Source organism: Carcharhinus amblyrhynchos, chromosome 11 (genome assembly GCF_965287045.1).
Source record: "Carcharhinus amblyrhynchos chromosome 11, sCarAmb.v2.hapA, whole genome shotgun sequence".
Lineage (NCBI taxonomy): Eukaryota > Metazoa > Chordata > Chondrichthyes > Carcharhiniformes > Carcharhinidae > Carcharhinus > Carcharhinus amblyrhynchos.
In genome coordinates, this window is record NC_137334.1 from 12671691 (window position 1) to 12691359 (window position 19669).

Sequence of the window (19669 nt, forward strand, 5' to 3'; positions counted from 1 at the left end):
CGAGCCTGCACCTACAATAAACTCATCTATCATCATAGTTGGTCCCAATATTTGCTTCTCGACTCAAAGTGCTTCACTTCACACAACCTGCAAATTATCAAAACTTGTTTTCCAACAGCTGCCTACAGGCCAGATCACGTCAAACCCATATCTCCCAAATACTCCACACTAAAATCTGACTGTAACTGTTACTAACATAGATGCAAGTACTGGCAAAGAGTTGCATGAGTTTTTCCAATGCCATCATCAAAGATTTTAATTTTAGATACAGGGCAGGCTAATTTCCCACTGTTCTGGCTCAACTTTAGAACGGTGCTTCTTGTTTGAGCCAATGTGGATTCCTTAGGCTTCTCTGAGTTGAGTTACAATTTCCCCATGAACTCATGTGGCATTGGAATCACATGCAAGCCAGACTGAGTAAAGCTGGCAGGGCCCTGGGTTTTAAACACCAGTCAGATAGCTTACAAGGTCTGCTCGCTATCTGGTGCCAGCCAGAAATCACCAGGTTTGTGGAATTCATAAACTAGAATCCCTACAGTGCAGAAGGAGGCCACTCAGCCTATCAAGTCTGTACCTAGAACAATCCCACCCAGGCCCTATCCCCTGCTTATCCCCATGACACTAAGGGACAATTCAACATGGCCAATCAATCTAACTCACACATTTTTGGACTGTGGGAGGAAACTGGAGCAGCAGGAGGAAACCCACGCAGACACAGGGAGAACGTGCAGACTCCACACAGACGGTGACCTGAGGCTGGAATTGAACCCGGATCCCTGGCACTGTAAGGCAGCAGTGCTAACCACTGTGCTACCGTGCTGTCCTAATTCAATTTGGGGGCATGAATTCTGGATTGTTCATCCAAGAGCATAAGCACTAGTTTCGCACCTTGTTGGGCAAGCTAAAGTTAGGCTTACATTTGCTTTGAGATTTAGTATTCCCTTCCTGTTTTATTACATTTATTCGCTTTATTGAATTCTACTCACTACTATTACAAGTAAGCACATTTACAATGGTGTTAAGATTTACATGGGTGATACCAGGACTGAAGGGATCTATCCATCAACAATTGGATAGGCTGGGGTTGAAAAGAAAAGGGCAAGGGGCTAGTAAACGGAGGTCTTTAGGATAGACATATAAACAAGTGCTTCCACTTGCAGAGAGATCAAAGCTATGGGTCATAAATAAAAGATAAATCACTAATAAATCTGACAGGGAATTCAAGAGAAACTTCTTTACCCAGGGAGTGGTGAGGATGTGATACTCGCTCCCACATGAAGTAGTTGAGGGGAATAGCACTGCAGGAAGCTTGATACAAAAAGCTTGAGGGAGAAAGGAATGGAAGGAAATGCTCATAAGGAGAAATGAAGGTTAGGCAGAAGAAAGATTAACACCAGAATAAATCTGGCTGATTAACTCATTCAAAATTCCATCCAATATGACATAAAATGCTTCAGTTAAAGTCCCTGAAGTGAACAGAGAAGGAAAGATTGTATCATTGTAGACGTACTAAGTGATCTGGTGTGATGGCCACTGAAAATATCTTTATCCCCTGGTTCTTTGCATCGGACGCTGCACTCTCCAATCCTCCACAAGGCTCCTTGTACCCTTCGATGGGATGTCCGTCAGTCACCACAACCATGTACTTGTTCTCCCGGTGGTGGGAGCCACTGGAATGAGAGCAATGATATATCACTTACATAACTATTTGTTTCTATGTGAGCACTAACATACAGCAAATCCCATACAGCCTTACTTCAGTTGGCCGGTAATGTCACCCTCCACCAGAACTCATGAACAAAAGACAGGGGGGCTGGAATTTTATCATCTCGCCTGCCCTGGAATTGGAGTGGACGAGGCTCACAGGAAGGAGTTTCCCACTAGACAGAGATTTTACGAGCCTTACTCGAGAGAGGTCATAAAATCACGCCCAGGGCATTCGAACATTGAAACAGATGGGGATTAGGTGAAACATTGATAGCCCCCAACTGGGAGATAATGCTGGGGGGTGTGGGTGGAGGTTGGTGGGAATATTCCCACTGCGATGGTAGATAAACAATCTCTCATGCTGTCTTCAATACATGTCTCCTTCCTCACGAAGGAGGGGTATTAATTGGACCGAATCTCAGACTCTCCTGAAAAGTGCCAAAAGTGACCCGAGAGCAACTGGAAAAACATGGGCTTCTCTGCGCAATTAATTATCTTATTTTTACAAATGGGAGCAGTGCACTTGTCAATTTGGGTGAAGTACAATCGTTCAGGAGCAACAGCAACAGCTGAGCCCTTACAAAAGTCAGAACTATATACGTCATACACAAAACTCGTGTAACCATTTACAAGGGCGTTGAAGGAATAAGAGGAGTGAGGATGGAACCACTGTCTCAATGCCCATAGGCTCAACCCACACTGGGCTTTTCAGAGGAATTTGATTACAAGTTGGCAGAAGCTATTTTGTCTTGCCGTAATCCATTGACAAGATCCTGCATGAAACGTTCGATCTTATTTTGAGATGTAAAATGGATAACTTTTTATTCATTCATTCGTGGGACACGGGTGTCGCTGGCTGGCCAGCATGTAGCGCCCATCCCTAGGTACCCTCAAAAAGCTGGTGGTGAGCCATCTTCTTGAATCGCTGCAGTCCACAATGTCGTTTGGAGTGGAATTCCAGGATTTTGACCCAGAAGGAACAGCGACATATTTCCAAGTCAGCATGGTGAGTGGTTTGGAGGGGGACTTGCAGGTGATGGTGTTCCCATGTATCTGCTGCCCTTGTCCTTCTAGATGGAAGCAATCATAGGTTTGGGCTTGTCTAAGGATCTTTAGTGAATTTCTGCAATGCATCTTGTAGATAGTACACACTGCTGCTACTGAACGTCAGTGGTGGAGGGAGTGAATATTTGTGGATGTGGTACCAATTAAGTGGGCAATGAGCAGTTGAAGCTACCTTATTGAATGTTTTTAAGGCAAAGTAGATAAATTTTTGAACAGTAAAGGAATTAAGGGTTATGATGAGTGGGCGGGTAAGTGGAGCTGAGTCCATGGAAAGATCAGCCATGATCTTATTGAATGGCGGAGCAGGCTTGAGGGGCCACATGGCCTACTCCAGCTTCTAGTTCTTATGCTCTTATTGTCCTGGATAGTGTCAAGCCTCTTGAGTGTTGGAGGAGTTGTGGGGCAACTAGAGAATTTTCACAGTAACTTCATTACAGTGTTAATGTAAGCCTACTTGTGACACTAATAAATAAGCAGTAAACTGTAAACAGTTCATATCACTCCACTTCATCTCCCACCTTTCCTCATCTTAAATTGATTGGAGTGAAGAGTATGCCATCATACTCCTGACTAGTGCCTTGTAGATGGTGGACAGACTTTGGGGTGTCATTGCTGCATTGAAGATGGCTCAGAGAAGGGTGGCAATGTTAATTCTGAAGTTCAAGACTGTGGAAGGATGAATCCAGGCTGAGATGTTTGAACTTGTACTCATTTTGAGAAAAATCGTGCTAAAATGGGGCATGATCCAGGTGGCAATAGGATTAATTCAGGGATTTACATACAATGCAATGGTTGTTCAATGAAGGTTGTTCAACTCTTCTCCTTAAAGAAGAGTTGGGAGATATTTGGTAGGGAATGGAATGAAGGTTATAGAGTCGGTGGCTATATGGAGGGGTTAGATAGATTGGAGAAACAGAACAGAATTTAGCTCTATCATCAAGAGCTCAACTGATGACAGCACTGATCTGATAGTGATTGCTAATATTGATATAGCCCGAGAGCAACTCATCATCACTAATGGTACATCTCCCTGGTAAAGCAACTGTCCGTTCTCCTAGGCCACAACTTGCTATGGCACCGGTACAAATATCTCTCAAAAAAAAAAAAGGGCTATACAATTCTGATGTAAACTTGCCATGACATCATTATTAGTTCAACGTTAGAGATACTCTTGGGCTGCCCTGAGCCTTGGGCCCAAGGAGACGCACACGAAGTTATCAATGAGTTTCCCCGCTTTGGTTCCTGGATGCTACAATTCTTAGGGTGCTCTTACCCCAGCAGAAGATGCTCAGCTCCATCCCGAATGGCACAATCGGTGAATGTGCCTTTGCCGATGTAAGTCAGCCGATTGATGTTGTTAATCATTGCTGCCTTTTCCTGTGAGCTCATGAAGGTGAGGGGGTGGATGTCCTTCACAATGTCACTGTAGTGTAGAGCCCCAGCGTTCCACTCCAGTGTCTGGTCACATCTGTAATACCTGAAACAGACAGATTCCTCACTTCAGCTGGATTTAGAAACTTCTCTTGCCCCATCATTGGCCGACCAAGAAGTTCCTTTGGGAAGGCAGTTGCACTTAAGAGCAGTCAGTGGGAATAACAATAGTGAGAGAGAAAGATGCATAACAGGTTACTGATTCGCTATCATCAGTTTTACACTCTTACTCAGAGTCAACATTACTCTCACAAACAGATCCAGAAACTGCTGGAAAATCTCAGCAGGTCTGACAGCATCTGTGGAGAGAGAACAGAGCCAATATTTCATTAATTTCAGTACACAGCGAGGGTTATAACTTCCACTTGTGCCGATGCAGTAAAATGGCTGATGACCATGGATCACTACAGTGCAGAAGGAGGCAATTTGGCCCATTGAGCCTGCAACATCTCTTACCCAGGCTTAGCACATAGCCCTGCATATTTATAAAATGAAATTATACTGTGGATGATGGAATCTGAAACCAAAAGAGAAAATGGTGGAAAATCTCAGCAGGTCTGGCAGCATCTGTAAGGAGAGAAAAGAGCCCTGCATATTTACCCTGCTAATCCCATTGACCTATATTATATATCTTGGCACACTAAAGGACAACCTGCAGTTGAGGTGGATTGGCTGTGCTGAATTGTCCCTTAGTGTCAGGGGGATTAGCAGGGTATATGTGTGAGGTTACAGGGAATGATCTCCTTCTGCACTGTAGGGATTCCATAATCTTTGGACTGTGGGAGGAAACCGGAGCATCCAGAGGGAAAACACGCAGAAACTGGGAGAATGTACAAACTCACACAGACAGTGACCCAATGCTGGCAGTGCTAAATATTGGGCCACCGTGACAAGCTATGAATTGTCTTAACGTAGTTGCACCCCAATGAGGAGTCTGAAATAGATGATGGGACATGCGAGAGATTATTAGCGACAACTCAGACCACTTAATGAATAGAGAACACCTTTCAACAAGGAGTTTCATTTCATCAGCTGAACCACAGTCATAGAGGTTTACAGCATGGAAACAGGACCTTCAGCCCAACTTGTCCATGCCATCCAGTTTTTACCACTAAGCTAGTCCCAATTACCTGCATTTGGCCCATGTCTCTCTATACCCATCTTACCATCTTACATATAACTGTCTAAATGCTTTTTAAAAGACAAAACTGTACCTGCCTCTACTATCATCTCTGGCAGCTCATTCCAGGCAGTCACCACCCTATTTGTGAAAACATTGCTCCTCTGGACCCTTTTGTATCTCGCCCCTTTCACCTTAAACCTACACCCTCTATTTTAGTGTCCCCTATCTTTGGGAAAAGATATTGACTATCTATCTAATCTATGCCCCTCATTATTTAATAGACCTCTATAAAGATCACTCCTCAGCCTCCAACGCTCCAGGGAAAAAAAGTCTCAGTCTATCCAACCTCTCCTTATAACTCAAACTATCAAGCCCCAGTAGAATCCTAGCAAATCTTCACTGGATTAAAGTGAGTGATTAATTGCCTTCAAATTCATCTGTGCAAATGCAGCAAGGAATGCAGCTACTTAAGGCTACATTGTGTTCAAAACTTCATCGGTATTGATGAGGCAGCGAAGATCATTCCTTTGTGGGATAGGGGCAAAGGGCAGTTGCGTGGCCATGATCCTTGCTTATTCCCAGAAAATTTCTCTGCAGGAAAATCCTAACCATGTCAAAGGATCTTTGGCTAGAGCAGACCCAAATGAGTTCCACTGCCTCGCTTGCTCCCTGTATTTATTCAAAGATTCAGACTATTTTTCTGTAAGAGATACAACGGTCTCTGCCTCAATTGGTCTTTTGGTAAAAGTCATCTCACGTTTTAGAAACATAGAAGACAGGAGCAGGAGGAGGACATTCAGGCCTTCCAGCCTGCTCCACCATTCATCACGATCATGGCTGATCATCCAACTCAATAGCCTGATCCTGCTTTCTCCCCATAACCTTTGATCCCATTCACCCCAAGTGCTATATCCAGCTGCCATTTGAATACATTCAATGTTTTGGCATTGGACAGCCTTTCGGCCTAAAGATATTTCTCTTCCTCTTTCTCCTCAATCACATTTCATCTTATTTTAAGCTGCTTTAATACTTCGTTGTCGTTGACACCCCAACCATAGGAAAGCTTTTCCTTATTTGCTCCATCAAACCTAATTAGTGGTTAGCACTGCTGCCTCACAGCACCAGGGACCCGGGTTCAATTCCAGCCTCATGTCACTGTCTGTGTGGAGTCTGCACGTTTTCTCCATGTCTGCGTGGGTTTCCTTGGATGCTCCTGTTTCCTCCCACAGTCCACAGATGTCCTGGTTAGGTAGACTGGACATGCTAAATTGACCCATGTCAGGGGGATTAGCAGGTAAATGTGTGGGGTTATGGAAATAGGGCCTGGGAAGGATGTGGTTGGTACAGACTCGATGGGCCAAATGGCTTCCTTCTGTACTGTAGGGATTCTATGATTCTATCATAGGAACAGGAGTAGACCATCCAGCTCCTTGAGCCCACTCTGTCATTCAATAAGATTGTGGCTAATTTGTGATTCCTTCGCCTCTTAATTCCTTTGGCTAACAAAAATGTATCCATTTTCAATTGGCCGCTCCCACCTCAATCCCCCAGAAACACATGGGGATAAGATTCTGGATTTCCACTACTCTGTGTTTTGGAATACCTCCTTCAAGTGGTCCACCTTTCATTTTAAAGTTGCACTCCCTTGTTTTGGACATGTCCACCCAAGGAAATGTTATAAAGTCCTGAATCTTTCCTCATCATTGTCCCTTTTTTTCACTCTTGGTACAATCCTGGTAAATCTGCACTGTATTCATTAATGACCTTTCTAGAATGTCTTGTTTGCGACGGATACCATCCTCAATGGAACGGGCCATCCCAATTTGGAACCAGCTAGTTCCATGGATTTGTCTAAGGATATTTATCCAAAAAAGCTGGAGCCATGTATATGCCAGGCCAGCTATGGGTGGCGGATTTCCTTCCCTGAAGGGGCATTAGTGAACCAGGTGGGTCTTTACAACAAGCAATAGTGGTTCCATCAGCACCATGACTGAGATTAGTTTTAAATTCCAAGCTTCATTCATTGAATTGAACTTGCACAGCTTGTGGTGGGATTTGAACCCATGTTCCTAAAGCATTCACCTGAGAGTGCATGACTAGTCCAGAGATATTATCACTACATCCCCATCTCCTCTGAGATAAGAGGCCTCTCAACAGATATATGAATAGACGGGGAATAGAGGGATATGGACTGGATAGAGGCAAAAGGTCTTCAGTTTAGAGAAGCTTCATGTGATTGGTGGAGGCTTGGTGGGCTGAAGGGCCTGTTTCTGTGCTGTACTGTTCTTCATTCTTTGGCGTCAGTAATGGCAGAGGTCTGGGTGTTGTTTCATTCTGTTCTGCGTACTGATTTGAGGGCAGCCGTGTGCCAAAGCTGTGGTGATGCACTGGCAGTACAAGACAATGGTAGGGATTTTATGGGACTCCTGTGACTCTCAACTCCTGCCCCCTGATGGGTAAAAAAAGGTCTCCCCGCTGTCTTTGGTCATGACAGCTGTCCTACGGCAATTTACCACTGCAAGCAGTGTGTTGACTCTTAAATGCCCCCAGGGATGGGCAATAAATACTGGCCCAGCTAGCAACGCCCACATCCCATGAATAAAAAAAGTAATTGCTTTGAGACAAGGCTTATTGAAATCACTTTATAGAAGTATAGTGCAGAAGGAGGCCATTCAGCCTGCACCGACCACAATCCCACCCAGGCCCTATTTCCGGAACCCTACATATTACCCTGCTAATCCCCCTGACACTGAAGTCAATCTAGCATGGCCAATGAACCTATCCTGCACATCCTTGGAGTGTGGGAGGAAACCGGAGCACCCAGAGGAAACCCACACTGACACGGGGAGAACGTGCAAACTCCACACAGACAGTCACCCAAGCTGGGAATCGAACCTGGGTCCCTGGCACTGTGAGGCAGCAGTGCTAAGAATTGTGCCACTGAGCCGTACCCTTTTCCCAGCAGGAAGTCCCGCTTAGAGAGCTGCCAGACAATTGGATGGCCGGTGGCTCTGTAGGTCCAACAGCGCCAGGTGGGAGTGGTGGCCATCGCTGGGATTAAACGAAATAGATTTCTGGAGGTGGAAAGGCAGGTAAATAGGGTGGTGAAAAAGGCATGTGACACACTCACCCTTAATCGATCAGGGTATAGATTACAAAAACAGAGAGGTCATGATAGAGTTGTATAGAACTTTGGTGAGGCCATAGCTGGAGTACTGCGTGCAGTTCTGGTTGCTACATTACAGGAAAGACGTGGATATGTTGGAGAGGATGCAGAAGGGATTTACCAGGATGCTGCCTGGGGTGGAACTGTTAAGTTATGAAGAGAGGTTGGATAAGCTTGGGACATGGACAGGGTGGATAGGGACCAGCTGTTCCCCTTAGTTGAAGGGTCAGTTACGAGGGGACATAACAGAAAAGTGAGGAGTGGGAGGTTTGTGGAAAAACTTTTTTTACTCAGATGGTGGTGACGGCCTGGAATGTGCTGCCTGGGAGGATGGTGGAGGTGGGATGTCTCACATCCTTTAAAAGGTATCTGGATGGGTACTTGGCACGCCATAATATTCAAGGCAATAGGCCAAGTGCTGGCAAGTGGGATTAGGTGGGCAGGTCAGGGCATTTCATGCATTGGTGTAGCCTCGATGGGCTGAAGGGCCTCTTCTGCACTAGTAGTATTCTGTGATTTTGTACTGCATAATTATATGATTACAACAGTGATCCCATTATTTTTTTTAAAAGTACATTGTTGGCTGCATGGGGCATCCTGAGATCATTGGGTGGGGGTGGGGGTGGGGGTGGGGTACTGTCTAAATGTCAGTCCTTTTGACCCTGTATTTTATAATATTATCATGTCTATCATGACAAACATTGAAATTTTTCCACAGGGCAGTTTACAGAAGCAACACGTCTTTCTGGACTGATAAAGCAATAAGAGAATAGGCCACGTGATTTGTTAACCCCTTGCACACGTGGATTTTCATTCCCCTGAGGGTGGTAGCCATGTCTCCAGCTGTCCGTGCCCTGTGCACAGTATTTCCCTGCTGAACCCATTCCATCGGGCACTTAGCTTGAAAGTGGCATCACAGGTAGATGGTGAAGAAGGCGCTTGCCTATATCAGTCAGAGCATTGAGTGCAGGGCTTGGGACAGTACAAGACATTGGTGGAGTACTGTGTACAATTCTGGCCGCCCCACTACAGGCAGAATGCTATTAAACTGGAAAGGCTGCAAAGAAGATTTACAAGGACATTACCAGGGTTGGAAAGTTCAAATTATAAAAGGAGAGGCTGGATGGACTGGGACTTCTTGCCCAAAGCATAGGAGGATGAAGGGGTGACCTTATAGAGGTTTATAAAATCATGAGGGCAGTGGATAAGGTGAATAGTTAAGGGTTTCTGGCACCACCCCCCCCCCCCCCCCCAGGGGAGTCCAAAACTAGAGGGTATAGTTTGAAGGTGAGAGGGGAAAGATTTAAAAGGGAATTGAAGGGCAACTTTTTCACATAGTGGGTGGTGTGCGTATGGAATGAGCTGCCAAAGGACGTGGCAGAGGCAGGCACAATTACAACATTTAAAAGACATTTGGGCAGGTACATGGATAGGAAACATTTCGAGGGACATGGGCCAAGCACGGGCAAACAGGACTAGTTCAGTTTGGAAAGCTGGTCAGTACAGAGGAGATGGGCCAAAGGGCCTGTTTCCCTGCTGTAACTCTATTTCTCTGCTTTGAGACCCTGATGTGTATGTGCCGGCGTTGGACTGGGGTAAACAGTAAAAAGTCTGACAACACCAGGTTTTAGTCCAACCGATTTATTTAATAGTAAACTCACTAGCTTTCGAGGGGACTCCCTCTTCGTCAGGTGAATGGAGCATTCCATTCAACTCTCCGTTCACCTGACGAAGAGGGAGTCCCCTCGAAAGCTTGTGAGTTTACTATTAAATAAAATCGGTTGGACTAAAACCTGGTGTTGTCAGACTTTTTACTGTTGAGACCCTGGCCCCAAATTGTGCTGCTTACGTTGGAGGCAGAAACCTGCAGAGTTTGGTCGCAATAGCCCAAGCCATCAGCCCTGCTTGAGCCATTACAATGACCAGTTGATCTTATTGGCAGCCAACACCAACCCCCTCTCTTGACCAAGCCATTAGCCACATTAGGAGGACAGCAACGCAAAGGTGAGAGATCGCAAAGAGGGTGTATGCAGATTTTTTAAGCAGAATGGAAATATCTGGAGGAAGCCGGTTTAAATGAAATTAGCCTTTCCAGCTCAACCTACAGCGCCGCCCTCAGACGAAAAGAGAATTAGAAGCGAACAAGATTGCAAGAGAATTTCTTTACACTTAAAAATTGCAGCTCTGTATAGTGAAAGGGTAGAACAGCGAGAATTACCAGTTTTGGAGCTTGTCGACAAAATTTATGGTGAACTTCTTAACCAGATCAACCAGGGAGCCATAAGGCTGGAGTCGCAAGGCCACACTTTCGGAAGTGTCCAGCACAAAATATAGATCAACAGGGCAATCTGTGGAGAGAGGAGAATGATAGGAACACTTGGTGCTAGGAATGATTCAAAAATAGGTTTAAAAGCTGTCTCCCAATCAGCAAAAGTGCTTTGTTAACAGTTACAAATTGAAGTCAACCTCCGCCCCCCCCACCTTAAAGAGACAAGCAATGACTTTCACCTTCTAGTATAACTTGCAGATATGATTGTTTTTGCTTAACCCTGTAACAGTGTGAAGACATGCAACAGCAGAAAGACACAAGATCTCAACACCATGCTTTACTTTTTACTGCATACACCTGAACTCCACATTGGAATTTATGAGTTGTATTTTTTAACAGAAGGATGCTGCACAGAGTAAATGCCATAATGGTTTGATTAAAAGTTGATTTCAATCAGGTCAGCCCGTATTAAATTGCAAAAGCCTAAGCGAGCCTGTCATTTCTAAAGAACTTCCTTGCAAACGATTCAAGAGTTTTTCTTCGACAAGCGCTCTAAGTACCCACCTGGATGATACCCACTGTCCCGTTGCGCCAGGAGAACGGTCCATGTGGAGCAAAGCACAAAGAGGATCTTCAGAGCCATGGCTCCCACCGCACGGCAGCGAGGCTTGTGTGCCGAGCACACGGAGACGGTGGGAGAAGCTAGACACAGAGAGCAGCCGGGCGGTGGGAGAGGCAGAGGGAGGCTGTGGGGAGCGGAGTTGGAGCCTGCGTCTCTGTCTCTGACAGAGATCAAATGTGAAGGAGGCTGGCCCTAAGCAGCCAGCCAGGAATTAGGAGAAGAAGTATGTGGTCTCCATACAGCTGTGTGAACTATCCAGCTGCCAAAAGCCTTACTCCGATAATCAAGCTGAATTACAACGTGCCAGTTTACAAGTTCGCATATTGCCAATACATTTGAAATGCGTGTTTCTTTATTTTTGCTTTAAAAAAAGAGAAAATTTAATTTTTAATTTCTGACAATTCAATGTCGAGAACCCCCTTCTGCCCCCACCCCTTCAGTGTCACGCCCATCACCGCTGGCAGTTTTTAACTCCCTCTGCTCTTATCAGTGTGTGCGTGTGGATCTATAGTTAAACAGGCTATTGTGTTGTACATAGATTTTAATGGACTTCATCATTAGCCATACTCAATGCAGATTAGATACAGAAACTGTGTTCACAGGGAAGGTCTGTAATCGGAGGATACACAGATTTGAGTAAAGTAGTTGCGCCATGTGTTGCTGTGCTCTGGAACACAATACCCAAAACCAGATTTAACAAGGACTTTCAAAAAGGTATTGAATATATGAGGGTACGGGGCAGCTCGGTGGCACAGCTGTCTCACAGCACTGGGGACCTGCATTGGATTCCTGGCTTGGGGCACTGTTTGCGTGGAGTTTGCACGTTCTCCCTGTGTCTACATGGGTTTCTTCTGGGCACTCCAGTTTCCTCCCACAGTCCAAAGATGTGCTGGTTAGGTTGATTGGCTATGCTAAATTGACCCTATCGTCAGAGGGATTAGCTAAGTTAATGAAGGTTATGAGGAAGGCTATGGCCTCCTTCTGTACTGTAGAGATTCTATGACTCTATGATATATTGAAAGAGGGGAGTGTCATGGGGGAATGAGATGGGAAGTGGGAACTAATTATGTGGCACTTTCAGAGAGGCATGATGGGCCGAAGGGACTTCCTCAGGTGACATTGGGATTCTGCGACTTTTGACAATTTTCTTATCGCGAGTGGGGGTTCCATTTTTCTGAGAGAATGTGACTGAGCATAGAACCCTTAGTTCAATATTGCAATCCCACTCTCTTCCTGATGGGACCAAGGCAACAAGCAGTGTTGATGGAAAATGGGGATGGCATTTTACCTTCCTGACGCTCTCTGGCCCATTATCACCAACCCTAAATTCTGCTTATAAAGAATCATGTAGAACGTACTACACAGGGACAGGCCACTCAGCCTGACTAGCCCACGCGGTGCTTCTGCTCCTCATAGGCCCATTGATCAATCCCAACCAGCATAATAGGTGACACAGTGGTTAGCACTGCTGCCTCACAGCACCAGGGACCCGGGTTCGATTCCTGGCTTGAGTCACAGTCTGTGTGGAGTTTGCACATTCTCCCTGTGTCTGCGTGGGTTTTCCTCTGAGTGCTCCGGTTTCGTCCCACACTCCGAAAGACATGCAGGTTAGGTGCATCGGCTACATTAAATTTTCCCTCAGTGTACCCGAACAGGTGCCAGAGTATGGCAACCAGGGGATTTTCACAGTAAGTTCTTTGCAGTGTTAATGTAAACCTACCTATGACACTAATAATTAAACTTTAAAGCTTGTAGCCGTTTCCCCCTCATGTACTTACCTAGTAGCCATTCTCACCCCTGTGTCAGAAGATTCTCATTTCAAGTCTCATTCCGCGAGTTGAGTACACACTGCTGACACTCCAGTGCCCTACTGAGGGAGTGCTGCAGTGTTGGAGGAACTGTCTTTCAGATGAGTGCTAAAGTCTAAGGCTCTGTCTGATTTGTCAGGTCACAATTTTGTTGAAGAGTGTGTTGGAGAGTTTCTCCTGAATTCCCTATTGGATTTATTAGCAACTGTAAGACCATAAGACAGAGGCAGAAATAGGCCATTGAGACTGTCTCCACCATTCAATTAAATCATGACTGATCTGATATGATAATCCCCAACTCCACTTTCCCCCCTTATCCCCATGACCCTTACTGATTAAAAGTCTATCTCTCAGCCTGGAGCATACTTAACACCCCAGCCTCTACCGTAAAGAATTCCACAGATTCACTACCCACTGAGAGAAGAAATTCCTCCTCATCTCTGTTTTAAATGGATGACCCCTCACTCTGAGACAATGTCCTCTAGTCCCAGACTCTTCGACAAGAGGAAACAACCTCTCAGCGTCTACCCTGTCAACCCCGAGAATCCAAATGTCTCGAAGTCGCCTCTCATTCTTCTCAACTCCAATGAGTAAAGGCCCAACCTACTCAATCTCCCTTCATAAGAAAATCCCTCCGTACCAGGGGATCAACATAGTCTGGAGAAGGTTCACTGTCTCCAATGCCAATATATGTTTCCTTAGATAAGGGGACCAAAAATATTCATGGTATTCTATATATTCATCCCTATATTTTGTCTCCTCTACATGTGGAAATATCTTCTCTATACCTACCTGATCAATTCTTACTACCTTAAGTGTAGAGATTCTATGAAATACCTGAATTAGATCAGTTAGGATCATAGAATCCTATAGTGCAGAAGGAGGCCATTCAGCCCATTGAGTCAGCACTGACCACAATTCCACCCAGGTTCTATTCCCATCACCCCATGCATTCACCCTAGCTAGTCCGCCTAACACTAAGGGGCAATTTGGCATGACCAATTCACCTAACCTGCACATTTTTGGAGTGTGGGTGAAACAGGAGCACCCAGAGGAAACCCACGCAGACACAGGGAGAATGCGCAAGCTGCACACGGACAGTGACGCAAGCCTGGAATCAAACCCGAGTCCCTAGCGCTGACCACTGTGCCATCCTTGAAACTAGAAGTTGGGAAAGGTGTGATTTCTAATCAGTTTGCTGGAAGTATTAATGAAATACTATGACCATTGAGGCTGGTTTTGGACTAGCGATGTGGTGCTGTCTTCAATGCTTGTGCCAGCTGTGACTCAGTGGGTAACACTGGGACTGAAGGTTGTGGGTTCACCCCACCCTGCCTCTTCCCCCACCACCCAAACCCAGCAACCTGGGCTGACACTCCTGTGCCCACTGAGGGGGCACTGCATTGTCTGAGGTGCCAATGCAGTCCTTAATTCCCTGCCTGCTTGGAGTGGGTGCGGAAAATTCCCAGGCCACTGTTTGATGAAAGGAAGAGAAGTTTTTCCAAGTGACCAGGCCAATATTTATCCTTCAACCAACATCGGTGGAAACAGATGATCTGATTATTTATCTCTCTGTGGGAATCTTGCTATCCACACTTGGGCAGCTGTGTTTCCCACATGATAAGTGTTGGCCAGCCAGTCACGTCCATGTCCCACGGATGAATTTTTTAAAGAATACACTTTGGGAAATCCTGAAAGGTGCAACGCAATTTTAAAGTAAAGTAAAAAAGTTTATTTATTAATCACAAGTAAAGCTTACATTAACACTGCAATGAAGTTACTGTGTAGTTCCCCTAGCCGCCACAGTCTGGATCAATGCACCTAACCAGCACATCTTTCAGACGGTGGGAGGACACCAGAGCACCCAGAGGAAACCCACGCAGACATGGGGAGAATGTGCAAACTCCACACAGACAAGTTTGGAATTGAACCCAAGTCCCTGGCGCTGTGAGGCAGCAGTGCTAACAACTGTGCCGCCGTGTCACCCTGTCTTCATTGCTGCTTCTAAAGGGGTAGCGGCTGGGGGAGGCGGGTGGTAGTTGTCAGTTAAACTCCCCTCACTAAGCACCGAGCAATGTTACATTCTCATTCAGTGTGGGAGTACTGCGGGGGTCCTCAGTGGAACACTGCCCTCAAGTCTTGTTCAATTCGCAATCCAGATGGGATGGGTTTGAATGCCAAACAACTACTGAGCAAACAGTAACTGGGATGGTGTCCATGAGTGTAGGCTGCAAGAAAGCAGCCAGTTCTATTAAACTTACTCATTGAATTCTTTGGAAACAGGACATGACCATGAAACATCCTTCAATGCCAAATTGCATTTCGACAACAACTCATTCTGATCCTCCAGCTTCATTCTGTTCTGCCATTTCCTACTTTCTGTCAAGATGTTCCTTCACAGTTATTTGCAGCTGGCTACTAAACTGGTGAACTCTCCGTTGCTCGATGCTTATAGACAATTTTTTTCTTGCAAGTCTTTCAGCTGTAGACCTGTCGACTCTCATCCTTATTGAGAATTCCTCCCAGTTTCATCTGCATGTCCATCTCAATAAATATCCTTCTGCGTGTTTATTATCTCCAGAAGTTAATGCTCAGCTGGAGTTAGTAAGGATTTAATAAGTGCCCGTAAGCTTGTGCCAAAGGAAACTGGGCCAAGCAATTAAATTCTAAAGAACTAGTAACTGATTTTAAATAAAAGGTTGTCATTAATACCATGGGGCGGTACAGTGGCTAGCACTGCTGCCTCACAGCACCAGGGACCCGGGTTCGATTCCCAGGCTCCAACCACTATCTGTGTGGAAGCTGCACATTCCCTCCGTGTCTGCGTGGGCTTCCTCCGGTTTCCTCCCGTAGTCCAAAACGTGGAAGTTGGGTTGATTGGCCATGTTAAATTGACTTTCGTGTCAGGTGATTAGCGGGGTAAACGCGTGAGGTTATAGGAACAAGACCTGGGTGAGATTGTGGTCAGTGCAGACTCGATGGGCCGAATGGCCATCTTCTGTAGAGATTCTATGGACATGAGTGAACTAGACGGTTTTCCAACAATGGTTTCATGGTCATCTTAATTCCAGATTTTAAAAAAATTGAATTCATAATGCACCATCTGCCATGGCAGGATTCAAACCCAGGCCCCCGAACATTAGCTGAGTTTCTGGATTAATAGTCCAGTAATCATACCACTAGACTATCGACTCTAAGCAGCACAGGTGGCTCGGGTTTTGTGGTTTATGGACAACTAGACAATTGCACACTGCCACATCCACAAAGGGATGGTTCTGTCTCAAAACACTCCTGCTCTGAGTCATCGAGCTGAAGTCTGAGCGATGGGTACTCCATCTCTAAATGGAGCTGGAGGGGGATTACTAGTTAAGTTATTCCAAGGTGCAGTCACACACCAGAGGTAGGTTCAAGTGTAGGAAGAGGAGAACATGACTGTCAGGAACGCTACTTAAAAGGCTCCTCCAGTGCATATGGCTTAGTCATTTATTCATTCCACGAAACTGCGGCACCCAAAAGAAAAAAGGACGACTGCAGGCAATAATACTTAGCAAGGAACCAGATGTAACAGGATTAACTGAAACATGTCTTAATAAAGAACAGGAACAGCAGTTAGATTGTGCACGATATAACATATTTGAAGGCGATAGGAGAGGAAGATGGAGGTGGCGTAGTTGTACTAATTAGAGACAACACAATGCCAGCAGGAAAGAAAGGGACATAATTAACATTAAGATAGACAGAATCCACAAAAATTGGGATAACAGATCAGAAAGGATTCATCACATGAATTGCATTAATTTACAGATCATCTAATAGTGGAAAGGAAGTAAAGGAAAAAGTACGTCGGGAAGTTAATGAAATAATTAGAAGACATTGAATAACTATCTTGGGGGATTTCAACTACCCTCAAGTATACTAATGTCAAGAGATAGGAAAAGGAGGCATGCTCCTTTCTCACCCAGTCCATAAGAAGCCCAACAAGAGAGGAGTCAGTACTCAGTCTAGTGATGGGAAATGAATGATGTTAATCAGGAGAATGATGGAATACTCAATTGTCTGGATGGGTGTGCCTGCAACACTCAGAAGGTTTGCAATCATCACAACAAAACAGGGTTAATGAATGATACCTCTTAGCCATTCACTCCTCCACCACCGATGCATAGCGGCAGCAATGTGTACCATCTACAAGATGCACTGCAGCAAATTGCTGAGCTTTTTTCTACCACACCTTCCAAATCAGCAAGCTCTACCATCTAGAAGGGCACTGCCAGCTGCAGGTTCCCTGCCAAGTCAAACACCATGCTGGAAATACATCACTGTTCTTTCACAGTCTGAAACCTGGAACTCTCTACTTGGGAGTGGTGTAAGTATATCTACACCATATGGACTGCAGCAGTTCAAGAAGGTGGGTCACTATCTGTTTCTCAAGAGCAACTATGGATGTGCAATTCATGGTTTTTCCTGGCCAGCAGTGTTCATACTCATGATTGAATCAAAGGAGAATGAACCACAGCAGGTAAAAAGGAGGACAGGGGAACATCTGAGCAATAGTGATCATAACAGTAGGATGAAAACAATTATTGGGGAAGATAAATATAAGGTATAAACCAAATGAATAGATTGGAAAGAAGGTAAATTTGAGGGATAAGAATGAAACTAGGGAAGGTAACAGGGAAAAGATGGAACAGTAGTGGAAAACATTTAAAATATTGATCAACAGACCCCTAATGTCCCCCCTATCATGACCCCCGACATGATTCACCTCTACATGGCCCCCTCACACGGCTCCCCCCATCATAGCCTCCCTGCATAACCATCTTGTCATAGCCCCCACCCTGACCTACCCCCTTGGCACTGCTGATGGCACATTGATGGTGCCCAACTGGCATTCCAGACCAATCCTCTCTGACACCCACGGCCCATCTTCTACTTCGAATCATAGAATCGTACAGTGCAGAAGGAGGCCATTCAGCCTATTGAGTCTGTACCGAACATAATCCTACCCTGGACCCTATCCCCATAACCTTATTTACCCTAGCTAATCCCCCTGACAGCAAGGGACCCGGCTCACTGATTTCCCTCTGCAGCAAGGCCTGGGCAACATTCCAGCTCGTGCTGACAAGCAGCAAGTTACAGGATCAAGGCAGGATCCAGATTTAGGTGACTGCTGATGGAGAGAGGGTCATGGGATGGAGGGTGGGATGAGGGGCAGGATAGGTCAGTAGACCCCTCCAATTGTAACCTGGTTCCTTAACCAGCCCTTCATGGGCGGATTTGTCCTATTTCCATGGCCAGATTCCCATCTGCCGTTGGATTCGAGCCAGTGGTGGTCGGATGAGGTCTTTAAATGAAAGTTAATTTCCTACTTAAGGGCCTCAATTGGCAATGGGGCAGGAGGAGGCCATCCATAGGCTTTCCCACCACAGACTTAATCAGGCTGGGAAGGTGGCCAATCCCCACATCCTCCCGCTCAATTGAATGACTCCTGGAAAACTTGCCATTGGGTGAGTGGGAAGCACGGTGGCACAGTGGTTAGCACTGCTGCTTCACAACACCAGGGACCCAGGTTCGATTCGCCAGCTTGGGTCACTGTCTATGTGGAGTTTGCTCATTCTCTCCGTGTCCACATGGGTTTCCTCCGGGTGCTCCAGTTTCTTCCCACAGTCCAAAGACGTGTGGATTAGAATGATTGGCCATGCTAAATTGCCCCCGAGTGTCAGGGAGACTAGTTAGGGTAAATGCATAAGGGGATAGGACCTGGGTGAGACTGCAGTCAGTGCAGACTCAATGGACCAAAATTAATGGCCTCCTTCTGCACTGTAGGGATTCTATGACAAGATTCTGCCTTTGGTTTATTGTGCTTGAAATTAAATGTGACAGTTTAACAGTGTTGAACGAGTAAAGTTTATTTATTAGTCACAAGTCGGCTTACATTAACACTGCAATAACGTTACTGCGAAATTCCCATTGTTGCCACACTCCAGCCAACGTTCGGGTCAATGCGCCCAATCAGCACGTCTTTCAGATTGGGGGCGGCGGGGGGGGGGGGGGGCACTGGAGCACCTGGAGGAAACCCATGCAGACATGGGGAGAACGTGCAGACTCTGCACAGACAATGACCCAAGCTGGGAATCGGGTCCCTGGCGCGACCAGGCAGCTGTGCGAACCACTGTGCCACTCTGCTGCCCAGAATGGCAACTGGTGGATTTTCACAGTAACTTCATTGTAAATGTAAGTCTATTTGTGACAATAATATATAAATTATACTAAACTGATTATCCTTTGTACAATGATGCATCATTTCTCTTTCTTTTCCAATAAATTCAACATGGTTCTCCCCTGTGTCTTCAGAGGCAGGCTGCTGGTTCCCTGGCTTTGATTACTCAAACACATGTGGGCGGTGTCTTCTGGAGCTCAGGAAGGCCACGGACCACCACATCCATCCAGGGGAAGCCTCAGCCTTCGAGATAGGAGGTAG

General features: G+C 45.7%; 1 protein-coding gene across 1 annotated transcript in view; it reads right to left on the reverse strand.

Annotated features, from left to right (window-relative positions):
• The window catches only part of col6a1 (collagen, type VI, alpha 1), a 94990-nt gene extending 83450 nt beyond the window's left edge, over window positions 1-11540 (reverse strand). The window contains exons 1-4 of the mRNA XM_080198582.1: window positions 11326-11540; window positions 10711-10840; window positions 4046-4249; window positions 1511-1670 (exon numbers count right to left, since the gene is read on the reverse strand). Coding sequence (XP_080054708.1) covers window positions 1511-1670; window positions 4046-4249; window positions 10711-10840; window positions 11326-11404 — 573 coding nt within the window. The 5' untranslated portion in view covers window positions 11405-11540. The remainder of the gene's footprint in view (window positions 1-1510; window positions 1671-4045; window positions 4250-10710; window positions 10841-11325) is intronic.
• Between the last annotated feature and the right edge of the window lie 8129 nt (window positions 11541-19669).